This window comes from Procambarus clarkii, chromosome 66, assembly GCF_040958095.1.
Source record: "Procambarus clarkii isolate CNS0578487 chromosome 66, FALCON_Pclarkii_2.0, whole genome shotgun sequence".
Lineage (NCBI taxonomy): Eukaryota > Metazoa > Arthropoda > Malacostraca > Decapoda > Cambaridae > Procambarus > Procambarus clarkii.
In genome coordinates, this window is record NC_091215.1 from 6,698,710 (window position 1) to 6,718,829 (window position 20,120).

The 20,120-nt window shown below is 39.3% G+C and overlaps 1 protein-coding gene across 1 annotated transcript; it reads right to left on the reverse strand.

Moving 5' to 3' along the window:
- Positions 1 to 601: 601 nt before the first annotated feature.
- On the reverse strand, positions 602 to 1,378 carry LOC138355182 (uncharacterized). Its single transcript, XM_069310031.1, has one exon. The coding sequence runs from the start codon at positions 1,376 to 1,378 to the stop codon at positions 602 to 604; it is 777 nt and encodes a 258-aa protein (XP_069166132.1).
- Between the last annotated feature and the right edge of the window lie 18,742 nt (positions 1,379 to 20,120).

The window sequence follows — 20,120 nt, forward strand, 5'->3', positions numbered from 1 at the left end:
AGCCCTTACGTGGATTAACATTGAAGGCCCCAAATATTCCTGAATCACAAGGACTAGTAAATATTGGGCTTTGAAAAGGATATACCCTAACAATGAAGTAATTTTCTTCACTTCTTCGGCTGTGTACAGTCCTTAACACTTCACAGCAATTATATTCAGGTAACGAATATACATTGTTAGGAAATTTATGAGAAATTTTATTATCCGGAGATGTTTTATAAATCATGGTATTTTCAGCCTCTTTTATTCTTTTTGTAATTTGGACAATTGGATTTTTACTTGATCTGACCATCTTTTTCAGCTGATGCAAATAATTTTCAAATGGAAAAGCTGAACAACTGTCAAGAGTACCATGTTCCTCAGCATCTTCTGTTAGGTGAATCAAACTGTGAACATTGTAGACTAGAAAATCTTTCCCATACAGATCACCACACCTTGATACAAAATTCAGCAAAAGGTCATGAGCATATTTGCCGTATTTTAAGGACATGCATGTGGGCAAAACAAGAATACTTATACCAACACTGAGAGTAAGGAAATGATCATACATCTCTTGGGGTAGAATACCTTTCAATACAAGCTTTCCTGTGTAGAGAAGAAACTATCTGTATTCAGTTGCCTTCCATCTGTCAATTTCTTCCAAACCTCGTGGTTTACGTGCAAAAATATTGGGCACAAAATCTTTTACGCTCACCAATCTAGCACTAATTTCAGAAATCTGGCGGCTACATAATTTAAATGTGTTTTTCCGTATCCAGGTGACAAGAAGTCGCTTCATAACACCAAGGCACACCTGGTGCATATAGTCTATGGGAAACGCTGCAATTAAGTCTATGTTCAAGTCACAGAATGGTGATTTACCATGATGATGTTGCGAGTTAGATTGATTACGGAAGCGTGTGTCTGTTCTAATGGTTAAATTTGTTACTTCTGGATATGTCATTTTCCCCATCCAAGTACCTTTCTGTTCACATTTGTCACAGCCATAATAACCTGAAAACAGTTTTATGGACTTCACCATAGCCTTAGCAGGTGCATCACAAATTACACATTGTAATTTTATGTTGATAGTTCTGTTACCATACTGAATCCCATGCAACAAAAGGTCATCCATATCAGATATAAAATCATATAAGAAATTTAAATCACTTGGCTTAGAACGTCCATACATGAGGACAACTGGAAAGACTTTCAAAGGTTTAATATTCATTACTGCACAGAGAACTGGCCACAAAGCATCATTTTTGCTTCTAAATATAGGAAGGCCATCAATGTTACATGACAATAATAATTGTCTCAGTCCTTTTATAGTTGCTTTTGGATATCTACTTATGTTTTTTAACAGTTCCTCTTTTAACCCAAAGTAGACATATTTCATTCCAGATTTTTGCTGAGTTTCTATGTACCTTTCAGAACTGATTAGTGTCCGAGCTGTTTTTGGTAAGTAGTCAATTCCCATTTGCCTCAAAATTTTTAATAATTCATCAACAGCATTGTGTGTAACACCATTCTTGTTTACCCACTGAATTAATAAATTCTGTGGGTAAACAAGTGAATGATGATTATCATGGTCATCATTCTCCTCCTCACTTTGAGAATTAGATAATACATCATGAATATCAGTAAGATTCATGTGTAAATCATCAATTTCAGAGCCTAATCCATACTCTTGATTTGACTCGGCTTCAAAAGAACTAATGTCATTGTCTGATGACTCAATCTCTGAACTTGATGCTGCCTCAGTAAGATTAATGGGTTCACTAGTGTGTACAGCTGTATTTGGATGCATTTTGTGTATACGTTTTAGCCTTCTTGATACTTGCATCCATCTGTTGTTGTATTGGAGTCGCTTTTTTCGCTTATACTCGTACATTCTGTTAAAGAGTGTCAAATTTCTACATTAGACTACCATATTACCTATATTATTGTTAATAATGTATTGACAGATGCAATATGTATCAAAATTCTAAAAATAAGTCATTCATTATATACAATGTGTGATAATTAAAGCTGGTGCATATAACATCCTTGTCAGGCACATGCAAAAGTGAACACTTCCAGAATTGGAGACATGCAGAAATGTAACATGTGGAAATAGAGGCATGCCAAAACAAAGACATGCATAAATTCAAATTCTTATCGAAATAATTTCTAGTGATTATTATATAAATTATTCCATCAGTACTAGATCAAATATTCAATACCATCCTCCCATTGGAAAGAGTAATCATGTCCTGTTGGACATTAATTATATGTTGAGATATAATCTAAAAGAAAATAGGGACATTGAAATTGTTGTTAAACTCTATTTCAATAAAGGACACTATAGGGAACCTCGAACCCTGTATTACAAGAGTAAGTGAAAATATTGGAAAAAATAATTAAAGCTAAATGTGAAGAACACCTGGAGATATGGTGCCCATATCTAAAGAATCACATCAACTAGAAAAGGTATAGACATGCCAATAAGTGGCTCCCAGGTTAGAGGCATAAAATGCCAAAACTAGATGGTAGAATAAAAAGAAGATATTGTAAAAGGTAACCAAACAAAGATGCCACAGAAATATTAGAAAATTAACTTTCGCAAGCAGCGTGGTAGACACGGTTGGAACAAGTTAGGTGAGAGGGTGGTGGAGGCCAAAACCATAATCATAATCATCTGTATCAAACCTTATTACAGGTAAAACCAGTAGGCAGTCTACTGTATTTTATCAAACCCTTATTAGAATAATAGATCTCGTAATAATTTTGCAAAAATAGTGGCATTTACTATTTTTAAAAGATTATTAAAAAATTTACCGATATGGTGCATTCGGAAGACAATTCCAATTTTTCACTTTTGACAATTAAGCACCTGATACATCCAGATTCTAGGGAGGAAAGGAAGGACGATCTTACTGGATCCCATAGCCTTTCCGAGGCACAAACCAAACTTTTACACAACCCCCCCCCCTGCACCCGAGCTCAATTGTCAAAAGTGAAAAATTGGGTTTGTCTTCCGAATGCACCATATCGGTAAATTTTTTAATAATCTTTTTAAAATAGTAAATGCCACTATTTTTGCAAAATTATTACGAGATCTATTATTCTAATAAGGGTTTGATAAAATACAGTAGACTGCCTACTGGTTTTACCTGTAATAAGGTTTGATACATGTGCTATGTGATAAGGACTTTGATATATGTGATAAGGACATGTGCATGGACCACTGAGGCATCGAAAAAAAACACGGGCCATAGACCGGCTTGGGAAAAAAAAGTTCGTAAAACCCAGGGGCCATAGACCGGCTTGGGAAAAAAAAGTTCGTAAAACCCAGGGGCCATAGACCGGCTTGGGAAAAAAAAGTTCGTAAAACCCAGGGGCCATAGACCGGCTATGAAAGAAAATTTGAGAAAACCCTGGGGCCATAGAACGGCTATTTAATCCCCTTGAACGGACCTGTGCATGGACCACTGAGGCATCGAAAAAAAACACGGGCCATAGACCGGCTTGGGAAAAAAAAGTTTGTAAAACCCAGGGGCCATAGACCGGCTATTTAATCCCCTTGAACGGACATGTGCATGGACCAGAGGCATCGAAAAAAAACACGGGCCATAGACCGGCTTGGGAAAAAAAAGTTCGTAAAACCCAGGGGCCATAGACCGGCTATTTAATCCCCTTGAACGGACATGTGCATGGACCACTGAGGCATCGAAAAAAAACACGGGCCATAGACCAGCTTGGGAAAAAAAAGTTTGTAAAACCCAGGGGCCATAGACCGGCTATTTAATCCCCTTGAACGGACCTGTGCATGGGCCACTGAGGCATCGAAAAAAAACACGGGCCATAGACCGGCTTGGGAAAAAAGCAAAATAGCCGGTCTATGGCCCGGCTGATGGCTGTACATGGATGGCTAATGGCTGTTAGTTATGGAGCTAGGTTAGACTATGTATGTTTAAATCTCTGATTTAAACAGAGCCGGCTAATGGCAGTTAGTTATGGAGCTAGGTTAGACTATGTATGTTTAAATCTCTGATTTAAACCACATAAAGAACATTGTGTGAGGAGCCTATGCCATGCATTCCAACTTCAACAGCATGTTGTGGGGTGCCGATATTGTGTGCCATCACATGTAAACCAACCAAGCCCACAAATACGTCAACATGGACCAGCATTACACCGTCTAACATACTCTGTCAGATGTAACACCTAAATTTGTGAATTCAAGACCTAATCTATTGCATAACACAGTGTTAGTACGAGAAAAACATTACTTACATTCGAAGCCGTGTTTTAAAATGGCGCGGACCTTGGTCTACTGACGCTCCACACTGTGTTTTCGTTTGCGTATGATGAACGTGTGACAATTTACTACAACAATTATTTAATTATTCTTATTCTTTATTTTACTATTTTTAGGGTACATGAAATTTCCAACTTATTTGCACACAATAATATAATTGCATTGTCATAACCTTTATATATTACGGAAAATACGATGACATGAACGAAGTCAAAGTGAAGTTGAAGTCAAAGTCATTCGCCGAACGTATTAGTCATTTTTTTTCTCCCAAACGATAGGGGATAACAAATCCACAGAGAATATAAGTGTAAAGTCAATTTTATTCAGGAAAGTACATACATAGTTGATTTACAAACATAATGATGGATTTATAGATAGAGCTAGTGCATACAATACCTAAAGCCAATATAGTAGGCATATAGCATTTCAGGCAACCGGGCAGTATATATGGACCCCTTACTCAAATCTCTGAATATGTTAGATATTAAGTCCCTGCACATACTCTCATGTGTATTTTATATATATAAAACGCTGCACTGTAATGTCAATCCTGACCCTAAAAGCTTCCTAGAAGGTTGTAACAGATCCCATGAGCACCACACCAGAAACAAATACCTATTTGATATTCCAAGAGTACGACTTAGTCAAACTAGAAATGCTTTACAAATCAAGGGACCTCGAATGTGGAATGACCTTCCCAATTATGTTAAAAACTGTACCTCTCCCAACCAGTTTAAGATAAATAAAGATAAATTTATAAGTTAAGAAAAATTCCACAAATCAACAACCCAGTTACTGACCCAGTATTTACCCAAGTCTTTCCTAAATCTTAACTTATCCAATTTATACCCATTGTTTCGTGTTCTATCGTGTGTTGACAATTTTAATAACCTATTAATATCCCCTTTGTTATATCCATTCAGGAAATTGTGGTTGATCTCGAATCCATTGATAATGTGACGACTTATACAGAATTTTGTAACTATATCATCAAGATTGTAACCAGCTTAGCTAAATGTAGTGTGGGGTTCAGTCCCTAAGCCCATATATGTGCCTCTCTAACCATTTAGGTTACAGGGCAAAAACATAAAAACAAAGGTAACTACAGAAGGCCTATTGGCCCATACCAGGCATGCAGCTCCTATCTATAACAGATAAACACTAAGTACTACCTAATTAACTCAATATAACCTACCTAACCACCAAAATGTTAATCCATATATTTTATTTTAAACAATGCTGTTTTGTTGACCAAATTGTATTTTTACTCTTTTTCTGTCATGTTTCTCCCACCCCTGTTTTTTCCCTTTTTTCTTATTTTTCTCAACATAATTCATACTTTAATTAGGCGGATCAGGACATCACCTGATCAAACACATCAAGCATCGTTTGACCACCATCAAACACACACATTTCGTGTGTGTTTGACGCTCACTGATATGTACCAGCGTTGTTTTATATATGGTGCTATTCTATCTTACGCTTTGTTGCTCTTTTTTACCTACGGGCTCATAGAACATTCTATTGCGAAAACATTGGCACAAAAATGAATGACGTACATACAATAATAATGTCAGGACAGTGAAATAATTATAAACTTTCAAAGCGCTGTATCGCCCATGTGTCGTCTTGTCACCAATACTGGGTAACAGTTCCGCCACTTCCCACACTCTTGCGGGTGGGCAGCGACCATTATTCTACGTTTATATTCATATCACCGTGTTGAGAATTTCATTGCGAGTACATTGATACCAAAATTAACGCTTTAGGACAAGTGTGGAAGTGATAACAATCCCAAGAGTAAAAACATTTTGTTGCTCTTGGGCACTCACGGCGAGTCATCTACGTAGGTATTTATTGGGTGCTGGTATTCATATAACTTTTGGTGACCGTTTTTGCTGATGTTCTTCTACAGAATGTTATTGCGAACACGTTGGTACCAAAATGAAATACATAGCTCGAGAACTAAGGTCAGGAGAGTAAAAAGAGTATACACATTTTTGTTTTGACGCTTAATTAAGGTTATTGTGAGTACTCATTGCCTGCCTAGAAACTGGAACTAGTAATTCCATCTATCATCATACTATCATACAAGAGGAGCCACACATCTATGGATCATCCAATAAAATCAGCAGACTTCTAGATGTTACTACTGCTCGGCTTAGACTCGGTTACAAGTATCTCTGGGAATTCTCATTATCTGCTGATGTAGACCTGACCAAATGTAAACTGTGTCAACAAAATTATTCGCACACCCTCCGTCACTATGTGATGGAGTGCGAAAAGATACTTGAATTTAGAGACAATTCTATAACCAATGTTCCAGCGATGTGTCAATATTTCATTCAAAATGATCTGCTACCAGAAATTTTAGCCAAATATCCCCAGTTTGCTAACTGTAGATAACAACTAAGTGATTGTAACCTATCCACCGCTGCCCACTGGATGGGGGGCGGTGTGCAGGACAAACATATAAATTTTGATACTAGCTCTCCACATATGTCAGTTGCTTAATTTAGAACCTGTACTTGAGGTCGATCTCGAACCCATTGTTGATGTGATGACTTATATTGAATTTTGTAACTAGCTCATCAAGATTGTAACTTGCTTAGCTAAATGAATTGTGGGGTTCAGTCCCTGAGCCCATTATGTGCCTCTGTAACCCTTTCCACAACCGTCCACAAGATGGGTATGGGGTGCATAATGGGGTGGGGTGTCTTGGCCAAACGTGCCACATCAAAACCACAAGTTGACATTGAATGTGAATTAACAATGAGACAAGTAAGATTTATACTAATGCATTTATACTAACTCTGTTGAGCGTTGACCATTTATACATCAAATCTGTTGATGTGAGCACTTTAGTTTAGTCTGCCGTTTAAAGAAAAAAAGAGCATATCAATGGTATATCACAGAAAACGAATTTATCATAAACTCATGTATTTGTCTTATCATATTGAACTGCATTCATATTTTTAATATATAACAATATGAATATACAAATTTCTGTAAATCCCCTACCATGTTGGAATCTGTGGAAATGAATGAGCAAATGTGCTGGCTGAAGGCGCTGAAGGAAACCACATTGGTTTCATTTTGGATACAAATGTCCATGGAGATTCAAAATGGAAACTAATTATATAGTTGAACCTGCAGAGAGGAGTTTAAGAATCTGTGTTAAGAGTGATGGACACAGCCTTCACAATTATACTTCAGAGAATGTAAACATCTAAGAGTCATTAGAAATATGTGTAGAATAATAAACCCTACATTGTTTGAGTTAGGGAAAACACCATTTGTGATATATAGATACTATAGCTGTTCCTAAAGATTCACCCATTTTGCACCAGCAAGATAACATATAAGATTTTAAGAGTTGACGAATGTTAATATTCTTGTTTGATAAACTGTGAACTTGAGACATAGTTAATAAGAACATTCCAATTATAACACAACAAAAAGTTTTCAGATTCTTTAACACCACTTTCCAGCAACTTATATAATTTATATAAATTATTTTAGGGAATAATACATAAATTATATATTTAAACATGATATAGTGTTTAGTGGAATGCATAAGGAGTCAAATTGTGTTAAAAAGAGCGATTTTTAGAAAATTTGGAAAACTACTTTTTTCTGTTCAAATTATAACTAAATGGATTTTAAAGGTTTCACTCAGCCAATATATATCATTCACAATTTATTAATGAATTTTACAAAAAAACACCATAAATTTTATATTTAAACATGTAAAAACTATTTGTTTTACATTTGGAAGAAAATAATTGTAGAAAAACAATTTATAATTAAACCTTTGTGTTTGGATTTTTGGAGTAAAAGTTTCTCAAAGGCTCTCCTGCACCATTCTCAATGCAAATCATTCCCACACCTATGGGAAGAGATAGGCGAACGTTGTGTAGATGATTTGTGTTTGCTGGGTATTCTTCAATGGAACGTTCGAGGTAATTACGCCAATTTCCTCGAACTCCAACTTCTGATTTCGCGGTTTTCGTCCCTTTGTGTCTGTCTCCAGGAGCCGATGCTTGGTGCTCGTCCTGATCGTTTTCGTGGCTATTCCTTTCTCTCCCCCCCCCCCAGCCCTTGCTGGGGCTCCTAATTCTTCTGCTCTCTTGATCCGCGCTGAAGTTCCCTTTGTTCCTTTACTTTTTCCTTTGCCTCTCCATTGTTCTGCTGCTCGTATCTTTGTGGGGAAATGGTACACAGTTTGTTGCATTTATCTCCCCCCGAGTGTCCCACTTTCTCTTCCTGACTTGAAACACCTCTTGGACTCCTTGCCAGAGCCTGTGCTCCTGCTGGGTGACTTCAGTTGTCGTCATTCTCTTTGGGGTAATGTTCTGACGAATACCCAGGGTCGCCTTCCTGAGCCGTTTCTCCTCTCTTCTTCCCTGTCTCTTCTGAATTCTGGTGAGCCCACTTATTTGGACTCTCGGACTTGCACCCTTTCCTGTCTTGATCTTTCTCTCTGCTCTTCTTCTCTTTACTTAGATTTCACGTGGCAGGTTCTTGATGACCTCCATGGCAGTGATCATTTCCCTATCCTTGTTTCCTTTTTCTCGTTTCCCTCTTCCCTCTCTTTTCCTAGGTGGCAGTTTGCTAAAGCAGACTGGAACCTATTTACCCTCAGTGCTGCTCTCTCTGACCTCTCCCTCGCGCTCTTCTCCTTTTTCATGACACTGTCTTCACCGCGGCCCTCCGCTCTATTCCTCGCTCTTCCTCTCGGGGTCCGCGGAAGTGCGTTCCCTGGTGGAATGCGCATTGTGCCCGGGCTGTCCGCTGTAAGCGTGCAGCCTGGAAGAGGCACCGCCGTCGGCAAACGGCCGATTCTTTTCTTTTCTCTCGGAAAGCGAGTGCGGTGGCCCGTAGGGCCATCCGTACAGCTAAACGTGAATGTTGGGCATCTTATGTCTCAACAATTACATCTGAAACTCCTCTGCCCCAGATCTGGAAGCATATCCGCGAGATAGCGGGTATGTTCGTTCCCGATGTTTCACCGGTCCTTCACCTCCATGATACTCTTGTGGCAGACCCGTTGCAGGTCGCTTCCGAACTGGGTTCTCACTTTTCTTCTGTTAGCTCTGGTCTTCATCTTTCCCAATCTTTCCTTCTTCGTAAACCTGTCCTTGAGTCTCGTCCTTTAGATTTCTGCACCCGTCTTCGGCTTCCCTATAATGATCCCATCTCTCTCTCTGAGCTTCGTTCTGCCCTGGCCCTCTGCGGTTCTAGGGCGGCGAGCTCCGATGGTATTCATTATGAGATGCTTCGCCATCTCCCTCCGTGCACGTCTCAGTATTTACTGAGCCTGTATAATTGTATCTGGGAGTCGTCGTCAGTCCCTGAGGACTGGCTCGATGCCGTTGTCCTCCTTGTTCGCAAACCTGGGTCTCTGGGTACTTCCCCTAAGGACTTTCGCCGTATTGCCCTCACAAGTTGTCTGCAAACTCTTTGAACGTATGGTTAACGTTCGTCTGATGTGGTTCCTGGAACACCATCACCTCCTCTCCCCTTCTCAGTTTGGTTTCCGCAAGTGCCGCAGCACGACAGATGTCCTGGTGAACTTGGAGGTCTATATTCGTACTGCTTTTGCTGCGAGGACCTCCGTTGTTGCCGTCCTTTTTGACCTGGAAAAGGCTTACGACACCACTTGGCGATATCATATTCTATCTCAACTTCATTCTTTTGGCCTTCGTGGTCATCTCCCTCTCTTTCTCCGCAGCTTCTTCTCTCGTCGTTCCTTTCGGGTGCGCCTTGGTACCGCTCTCTCTGCCTCTTTTCAGAAATACAAAGGTGTGCCCCAGGGTAGTGTTCTGAGCACTATTCTTTTTCTGGTTGCCCTCAATGGTCTTCTTTCCTCTCTTCCTTCAGGTGTCTTCTCTGCTCTCTTTGTCGATGATCTTACCCTTTGTGGTCAGGGTGATGATTCGCGTCTCTTTCAACGCCGGCTTCAACTTGCAATTGATGCTGTGTCGTCTTGGGCCACCGATCATGGCTTCAAGTTCTCTATTTCTAAGACTTGTGCCATGACTTTTACGCGGAAACGGGTCGTTCTTCGTCCCTTTTTGTCACTTTATGGTCATCCCCTTGAGTACACAGATTCCTGCGAAGCTTTTGGGGTTATTCCTTGACACTCGTTTGTCTTGGTCTCCCCATATCTCTTACCTCCGTGTTGAGTGCTCTAAGGCCCTTACCCTCCTTCGGGTCTTGTTTTATACTTCTTGGGGGGAAGATAGGCGCACTCTCCTTGTTTTACATTCCTCTCTCGTCCTGTCTAAGCTCGATTATGGTTGCCCTGCTTACTCGTCTGCTTCTCCTTCTACTCTTCGCTGTCTTGATGCTTTGCACCATACTGGGTTGCGCCTCAGTTCTGGTGCCTTTCGTTCGACTCCCGTCCTTAGCTTGTATGTTGACACTGGCTTCCTGTCTCTCCAAGACCGCCGTGATCGCTACTGTCTTCGCTATCTGGCGCGGTCCTTACAACATACTTCCTGTCGCCTCTGTCGTGCTTTAACTTTTGCCCCTCCTGCAGTTCTTCTTCCTCTTCAACACCTCCCTCTTTCTGTCCGGTTATCTCGCTTACAGGATTCTCTTTCCGTTCATATTTCTAATGTTTCTCCTCGTGTTCCTTCTTTGCTCCCGTGGAGAGTCCCTCTTCCGCGGTTTTGTACTTCCTTGATCCGTATCACTAAAGCTTTTACCCCTCCTACGGTTCTAAAACGTCTTTTCCTTGAGCACTTTTCTTCTCACTCCCGCTCCATTTCTGTCTTCACCGATGGGTCTAAGTCTACGGACGGTGTTGGCTAATCTGTTGTTTTTCCTGATCGCACTTATATGTGTCGCTTACCTCCGGAGGCTAGCATCTTTACAGCGGAGCTTTATGCTATTCTCTATGCTCTTCGTCTCCTGCTTTCTCATTGTCAGTCTTCCTTTGTAGTTGTTGTTGACTCTCGTAGTGCCCTCATGGCTCTCGGGTCCTTTAATCCGGTTCATCCAGTAGTTGTCGAGATCCAGCATTGGATGTTTCTTGTTCACAGTAAATTTAAGTCGGGTGAGTTTTGTTGGGTTTCCAGCCATATTGGTGTGTCTTTAAATGAGCGTGCGGATGCTGCCGCCAAGGAAGCTGTCCGCTCTTGTCCCGTCTCTTGTAAAGGTATTCCATATTCCGACTTTTACACGGTTATCCATTCCTTTGTCCTTATCCATTGGCAGGCTTCTTGGTCGTCTGTTACTGGTAACAAACTCCGTACTCTTAAATGTTGTGTTTCCTCGTGGCCGTCCTCCTACCACCGTAACCGGCGATGGGAAACAGCTCTGGCAAGGTTGTGTATTGGCCATACTCGCTTAACCCATGGTCACTTGATGGAGCGCATACCTGCTCCTTATTGTCCTAGTTGCATTGTCCCTCTTACGGTCGTGCATGTCTTTCTTGAATGTCCTGACTTCCAGGACGAGCGTATGTCTTGCTTTCCGACCGCCCCTCGCGGTCACCTGTCCCTCAATAGAATTCTTGGTGACTCGGATACTTTTGATATCGTTCGCCTTAAGCGTTTTTGTTCTCGTATTGGCATCCTTGGTGATATTTAGCGCCCTCTGATTATTCTGCGCATTTGATGGTGCTACATAGCCTTCCCGGTTTGGTGCCTTCTTTTGATAATTACTTACTTCTTAGCTTCCCCTCTGAGGCGGCTTTGAAGGTAAGAAAATTTGATTACCGTATCCATAGAAGTTTTATAATGAATATGGACTTTAAATGATGTCCAAAATGTATCTCAATTCTCTTCATCCAGTCCAGCAAATGTGGGCAAGTCCAAAGAAGATAAACGTGCCTCTGCTTGTAATACACTGGGATGAGATACAGGAATCTTTGGAGTTACTGTATAGTTTTCAACTAAACCAATTAGAAGATTAAATATGTCTTGGGTGTTATCTTCATACTGAGATGTTTCTGCTATAGCTTGATCTATTTCATCAGGATCAATGTCACTATCCGTTAACACAGTGATGTAAGACCCAATCATAGCCTTGACTTGTTCGAACTTGAGATCAGCTACTCTCAGAGAAATTTCCAACTGATGGTAATCAACTAGAGTTGCCTTTGATAAGTTTTCTGACTTATTGAGCAATCTATTTAATTGACCTTTAAGGCCTACCAGGGATCTCTTTAGTTTTTCAGGAGTAGACATGGTAACTTTATGTTCAAACTTTGTAGGGCTTGAATATTTGTTACTGAAGTAACTTGGATACTTGTGTATATACTCGTCAGTATCATGATAATCTATATAAATAAAAATGGAAATATTCGTTTGTTCAAAATCGATAATCTCCGAAAGTTCTTCACCGATTACTTTGAAATTTTCACACAACGTTCCTTTCACATCCGAGCAGGTTTTAATATACATACTATATAGATGTTACCTCTGTGACGGTATAAAACATGCTCTTTCTGAAAAAGTGTGTTTTTCATGTGAAAGAAATCTTCGAAACCTCATTACCAATTGCTTTGAAATTTTGACCCAACGTTGTATTCGAATAGGCGCATCTTTTTATATATCTACTATATACATGCCTCACCTGTGATAGGAAATAACATGCTTTTTTTGAAAAATAGCACTATCTGTTGGACGTAAGAGCAACACACGCTGTAATCACCAAAAATTCTTCACCAATTGATTTGAAATTTTGACACAATGTTTTATTTGAATAGGCGCGTCTTTAAATATTCATACTATATAGATGCCACCCCTGTGACAGGTAAAACATGCATTTTTGAAAACAGCACCATATGTTGCACATAATGGCAACATGCACGATATATTAAATATGTCACGAATTCCATTTCAGTGTTTCCGATTGCATTAATAAATTTTATTTTCATAGATTTCGATTTATTTTATTTTTTAGTTAATTATTTTGTGTGACATTGTGTTGAAATTGAGCTGTGTTGTTTACCATACCGTTCATTTCGTAAGTATAAATGCCACACCTGTGACAGGTAAAACTATGCATTTTTTGAAAAACAGTGCCATCTGTTGCATGTAAGAGCAACACACACGTTATACTTGGAAATGTTACAATTTATTTTCAATGTTTCTGATTGCATTGATAAACTGAATTTCATAGATTTTGATTTATTTTCATTTTGATTTGATTATTTTGTGTGAATTGCATTGGAATTGAGCATTTTTTTTTTTACCAAACCGTTCATTTCGTGAGTATACTTCATTTATATATTTTTTCATATTTTCATTTAGTTTTTTAACTGTTTTAATTATATTTCAGTGATGGAAACATCAGATGGTATGATGTTCCAAATTTTCTGATGGGAACATCAGACCATTTGGGAAGGAACCATATGAGGGAGTGGGGAATGGTGGAGATTACGAGGGGACTGAAGTGAGAGATGGTGCGGAGGACGATGGGGACAAAAAAGGGGGGTATAGGTGGGGAAGGACGAGGGGATGGGGCAGTTTGGGATGGTGGGAACGAGGGGATGGGGGAATGGAGAATGGTGTGGAGGACAAAGGGGACAAGGGAGATGGGCACGGAGGGAAAGATGAGGGGGATGGTGGAGTGAGGAATGGTGGGGAGAACGAGAGGACGGTGGAGTTGGGAATTGTTAGGCCGAGGAGACGGGTGAGAAGGGAATGGTGGTGAGGACTGGGGGACAGGGAAGGTTGCTGTGGTTCAGCAACGCACATGCGTTGTTGAGCCACAGCAACGCGTGGCCGGGTACTGCTGGTCTATATAAATAAAAATGGAAAAATTCGTTTGTTCATAATCGCTAATCTCCGCAATTTCTTCACCAATTGCTTTGAAATTTTCCCACAACGTTCCATTCGCGTCCGAGCAGGTTTTTATAAACATGCTATATAGATGTCGCATCTGTGATGGTAAAAAACATGTTTTTTTCTGAAAAACTGTTTTTTTCATTTGTTTTTCATGTGAGGGAAACCTCTTTACCGATTGTGTTGAAATTTTGACACAACGCTGCATTCGAATAGACGCATCTTTTTACATACCTACTATATACCTGCCTCACCTGTGACAAGAAAAAACATGCTTATTTCGAAAAACAGCACCATCTGTTGGTCGTAAGAGCAACACATGCTGTAATCTCCAAAATTTCTTCACTGATTGCTTTGAAATTTTGACACAATGTTGCATTTGAATAGGCGCGTCTTTTCATATACCTACTATATAGATGCCACCTTTGTGACAGGTAAAAACATGTGTTTTTGAAAAACAACGCCATCTGTTGCACATAAGATCAACACATGCTATGCTAAATTTGTTTGAAATGGAATTGTTTCTGATTTCATTGATAAATGGAATTTTCTTAAATTTCGATTTATTTTAATTCTGATTTAATTATTTTGTGTGACATTGTGTTGGAATTGAGCTGTCTTGTTAACCATACTGTTCATTTCTTGAGTATAGTTTATTTTTCTATTTTTTCATTATATTTCATTTCGTTTTTTGAACTATTTTTCTTATATTTCAGTGATGGGGACATCTGGGGCCAGATTCACGAAGCAGTTATGCAAGTACTTACGAAAGTGTACATCGATCCTCAATCTTTGATGGCTTTAGTTGCATTTATTAACAGTTTACAAGTATGAAAATTTGTCAATTAACTGTTGTTATTTTTATAAACAGCCTCCTGGTTATTCGGACCTCATTAACTGTTTAATAATTGTAAACAAAGCTGCCAAAGATTGAGAAGAGATGTACAAGTTCGTAAGTGTTTGCCTAACTTTTTTGGGAATCTAGACCCAGATCATTTGATGTTCCCAATTTTCTGATGGAAACATCAGATCATTTGATCATCAGACGAGGGAGTGGGGAATGATGGGAAGGACGAGGGGACAGGGAAGGGGGTAATGGTGAGGGAGGACGAGGGAACAGGGGGAGTTGGGGATGGTGGGGACGAGGGGAATGGAGAATGGTTGAGATGACAAGGGGACAGGAGAGTGGGGGATAGTGGGGAGGACGAGGGGACGGAGGAGGGGAATGGTAGGGAAAACGATGGGACGGGGAGGGGGGGGGGAATGGTAGGGAGGATGACAGGACGGGGGCATAGGAGATTGTGTGAAGGACGAAGGGATGGTGGAGTAGGGAATGGGCAGGAGGACGAGGGGATGGTGGAGTGGAGGATGAAGGGGAGGAAAAAGGGACGAGGGAGTGAGGAATGATTGGGAGAACGAGGGGACAGGGATGGAAGGGGGGATGGTAGGGAGGACGAGGGGACGGGGGAGTAGGAGATTGTGGGGACGACGAGGGGATGCTGTAGCAGAGGATGAACGGGAGGAAAAAGGGAAGAGGGAGTGAGGAATAGTTGGGAGGACGAGGGGACCAGGGAGGGGGGAATGTTGGGAAGGACTGGGAGACAGGGGAGCCACAGTTGCTGTGGCTCAGTAACACATATGCGTTGCTGAGCCTCAGCAACGCGTGACCGGGTACACCTAGTAGTCTAATATTTCTGGACTAGGCTATGTGCTATCTCGTCGGGAGGTTAGCTTACCTTCCTAGTAGTAAATAGCTAATATTTGAGTGATACACAGATGCCACTACGGTAGTACCTTGGGGCTAGCTCATCTTTATCATCTAGAATATACTAGTATGGTCTAATACAGTACTAGTTAGAATTGATCCTACCTAAGAAAGTAGCTAAATAGTTTAGGCTGAATTTTTACATAACTTAATACAATTACAGTCAGAAATCCTACCCCTTATGGTTGGCATCAATACAAGAAATGTTGCAATAATGTGAATATATCAGTGCTATTATCTGGGGATTTTTTTTTTTGTAAATTGATATACAGAATATGGGCACTTGAAAAATACAAGTGTGAAAATTATAAATATATACAGTTAAATTTGGCTTGCTAGCCACAACCTCCTATGGTGGTTGATAGTGTTAATTAATTTATCGACAACATGTGTCCTGAACTCCACGAGCGTGGAGCTCGTGCAGGCACTGACCAACATTCAAAACAATATATATGATAAGCCAATCTGGAATATCTTCCCGGATAGCCTCTGAGAGTGTTAACTCGCCCCGGAAAGACATCACTATAGCTCTTGGCTTGTATCAAACGCCGAGTAGTCTCGGAGCTCCACCTGCACCATTAAGTCTTTCCATGATAAAAAGCTCTGTCCTGAAGGGTTTTGCAGAGATTTTCTTCTTCTTCATTGTCTTCAAAATTGCATATTGTTTCCCCCAGGGAATGCGCCATACAGTACCGAAATCGCCCTCGTCCATATATTGTCTCTGAGACAGGAGTTTATCAAAATTTACACTGATTATAAGAGTCTGATCCTTCATGCTGTATTATGTAATTAATCTGACTAACAATTAAGCTACTCACTTGACTGAGTGTATGTATTTGACTGACTAGATGGATTGATTAGGATTAAGCCACCAATGAGATGACACAAAATAAATTTTATTTAGTATTATGAGGTCGCAGCTATCATATATGGGGGATATTTCTTGTTCAGCTGTTGCACACTTGCAGAAGATCCCTTTTCTTCCGGTGGGGTTTACCAATCCCCCATTTTAATGAATGAATCTGTAACCATATTATATAACCAAACTGATATTTTCCCTATGGATTAATTCCTTTTGGGATTGCCGAGGGCAAACCTACTATCTGTGTTGTTGAATGAATGATTCCGATGGTGATTTATTTCTACGTTGTTTTTCGTGTAGCTTTTGAGTCTGATGTACTTTTAGTGACAGTACCTAACCAACCCTTCAATATTGAAATTGTTTCCAGTTTCCAATGCTATGGGATAGTATATTCAACATTTGAATCTTGTTCAATGGACCCCCAACAGTTTTCAAAAAAGAATGGATAATTATTATGAAAACACATTGATATTTATAATTTGTATAAGAAACAACATTTTTCGTTGATCTTATATTTTAAGCCTGATTTGGGACTCATTGCACATATTTTGAGTTTCCAAATACTAATTTTTATACAAAAAATATTACAATTAATGAAAACAGGTTAAGTGATGGGTCACAATTTACCCAACTTTGGACAGTGTATGTGTGTATGTCTATAATGGGAACCCCGGTAAGAGAACCTCTTGAAACACTTGTCACATTCAAAAGGCTTCTCCCCTGTATGTAGTCGACGGTGTTTTATTAAGGCGTCTTTTCGCTTAAATGCTTTGGAGCAAATATCACATGTGAATCTGCGTTCGTCTGAATAATTGTACTTGTGTTGGGCAAGGAACGATTGTGGATTTAATACCCCCAAATGGCGAATCAGTGCCAACTTACATTTCAACTCTTCAATATATACAGAGGTTAGTTTTGGCGATGCTGATGGTTTAGATTTAAGGGAGAGATCGCTCGGTTGTACATCATCAATCAGTTGATCATCAACCTCATTTCCATCTGCTCTCATTGCATGACCATTGTTAAGAGGAGGGTAGTAGGCTAAACCGGGGGGTGCCAACAGGGACGGGTAAAACGACGAGTCAATGCTTACAACCTTGGGATTAGCCTGAGTGTTGGATGGAGCTGACTGACCCTCACAATAGTCACTGAAACGTGGAGAACGAACCTTCTTTCCATTACTCGTGGTCTGGGCAGAATCTGCATCTCTTTCATCATCCCTACACCCCAAAATGTTATGTTGAAGTGGTTGCTGTAGTTTTTGTTGTTGTTGATGGGATTGTTCATCTAACCAGGCAAGAGTGTGTTGATGTGGGCATCGCCAGGAGACGAGAGCCTCCCCCCCCTCCACAGTGCCACATTCACAGGCTTTTTGTCCCTTCGTCTCGCCCATGGCCCCATCGTCCATGCCTTCATGGCCTCCACCAGCGACATCTTTGATGCGACCTTGACTATGTTGGGACTGAGAAATGTTATGTTGAGATGGTTGCTGTTGTCCATTGTCACTGCCCCGGGGCACAAACCCAGCCCCTAGACAACTGCCTGACTGACAGTTTCTTTGTGGTGGGATTTTCTGGTCTGGGTTGGAAGAGGGCTGTGTGTCAGGTCCACCATGTGCCATGTCCAGATGATTGATGAACCGCTTAGTACTGGGGTCCTGAAAATTTTAGGGATAAAGGTTGTTACATCAGACCATTATTAAATTAGTCTATAAACATCCAAACTATAAAAAAAGAAATTGAACCCTATGATCACTGAGAAACAATATTCATGGCTGGTAAATTTTACATTGTAATTTTTACATCCCTAGGCATTCCATAAAATTCAATTTTAGACAATAATTGATCAAAAAAAATTACAAAAATTACACACACACACACAAAAACTAATTAATACTATAACCCTTAAGAAGGAACAACGAGAATACCACTTCACTCACTATACTGAATGGATTTCTTCAAGGGTTTAAACACATGTTGTCACTGGGCGTGAACTACGAGGTAGACTGAGGGAGTAAGGAGCTATCACATCCTTTTATCACATCACATGTTTTAGCACAGACGAAAAAGTAATATTAAAAAAATGTAAAATCCTAATGTTACATTCTCCATCATACTTTTATATTTCGTATCTTAATAATAAAAGTTATCGACATAAATGGAATGATAAAACGAAAAATGTTATTATTTTTTAAAATTTGTCCCCCCATGAGTCAAGCCGAATATGTTAATTTATATCAACATATGTTTGGTAATGGAAATACAATAGAGGGGGAGTATACACTTCCTCGTGGTCAACCCGAAAAAATACATCAAAAGATTCCGATAATTACCCAAATTAGAGAGTTTATGGAAGAAACACATTGTTTTCATTTAGATTTTATACCAATTATTAAAAGAATTAAATTGGGGATGATTCATAATAACCAATATGATTTACCAATGATATCAGAGAAATGGATAGCACTGAATGGTAAAACCTATCAGTGTGAATACAGTATTTTAATTGAAACTGAAAATGCAAATAATTTAATTCAATTTACACACTCTCGGTCTCGATGTTTAAATTGGATACTTGGAACTTTAGGATGTATTTTCAACCTAAATGATAAGAAGACCAACAACCTTGCAATTAAGAATTATATGCATCGTTTTCCTTTCAGTCATCACTTAGATAAAGAAAAAATTGCCTGTTATTTCCCACTTGAAGAAGCCCTAATACATATAAACAGCCATTGACTCAAAACACTAATACCCTTCAATAGTGAAACATTAATTAAAACTATAATTAAAAAAATAAAAGAAAATCGTTTTAAATACAAGGGCACATCCTCATCTTTCAACAACAACAACGGCTTCAGGAGAGAATCATCAACAACTTCCTCAGTTATTACCTCAACAGAGTACATGAAGAATCTTATTGGAATCCAATACCAACCACATCAACAACTCCCGCAATTAATGAGAGACATGATAATAAGGAAATATCACAGGAAAAAATCAATGTCGTTAAGAAAAAAACAAATTGGCCCCTTTCTATTATGTATGTCTTTTTTGGTTGGTTTAATAGTCACCTTTTATCTTTTGGAAACAAATATTTCCAAATCATTAATCTCATTAGTAATTGCTATTATGGCTCTTTTATTAATTACATTTATCTTAACTTATCATCAATATCAATATAAATCAATTGTTTCTTATGCCCAAAAAATCGTTCCTCCAGCTAAACAGCTTAAAGATCTATTAAATTATTAAATTATAATTAAATTTCATGGTCTTTTTATTATTTTTCTCCTATATAAAAAATAACAAAAAAAAGATATGTTCGGGAATAAAATATTCACATATTTTATACTTATTATATTAGTTATCTTATGTTTGTTTATTACAATAACATCTGTTATGAATATGT

Bases quoted from the DNA above. Each gene is read 5' to 3' on its own strand.
- LOC138355182 (XM_069310031.1), bottom strand. From the start codon at position 1,378: ATGAAATATGTCTACTTTGGGTTAAAAGAGGAACTGTTAAAAAACATA.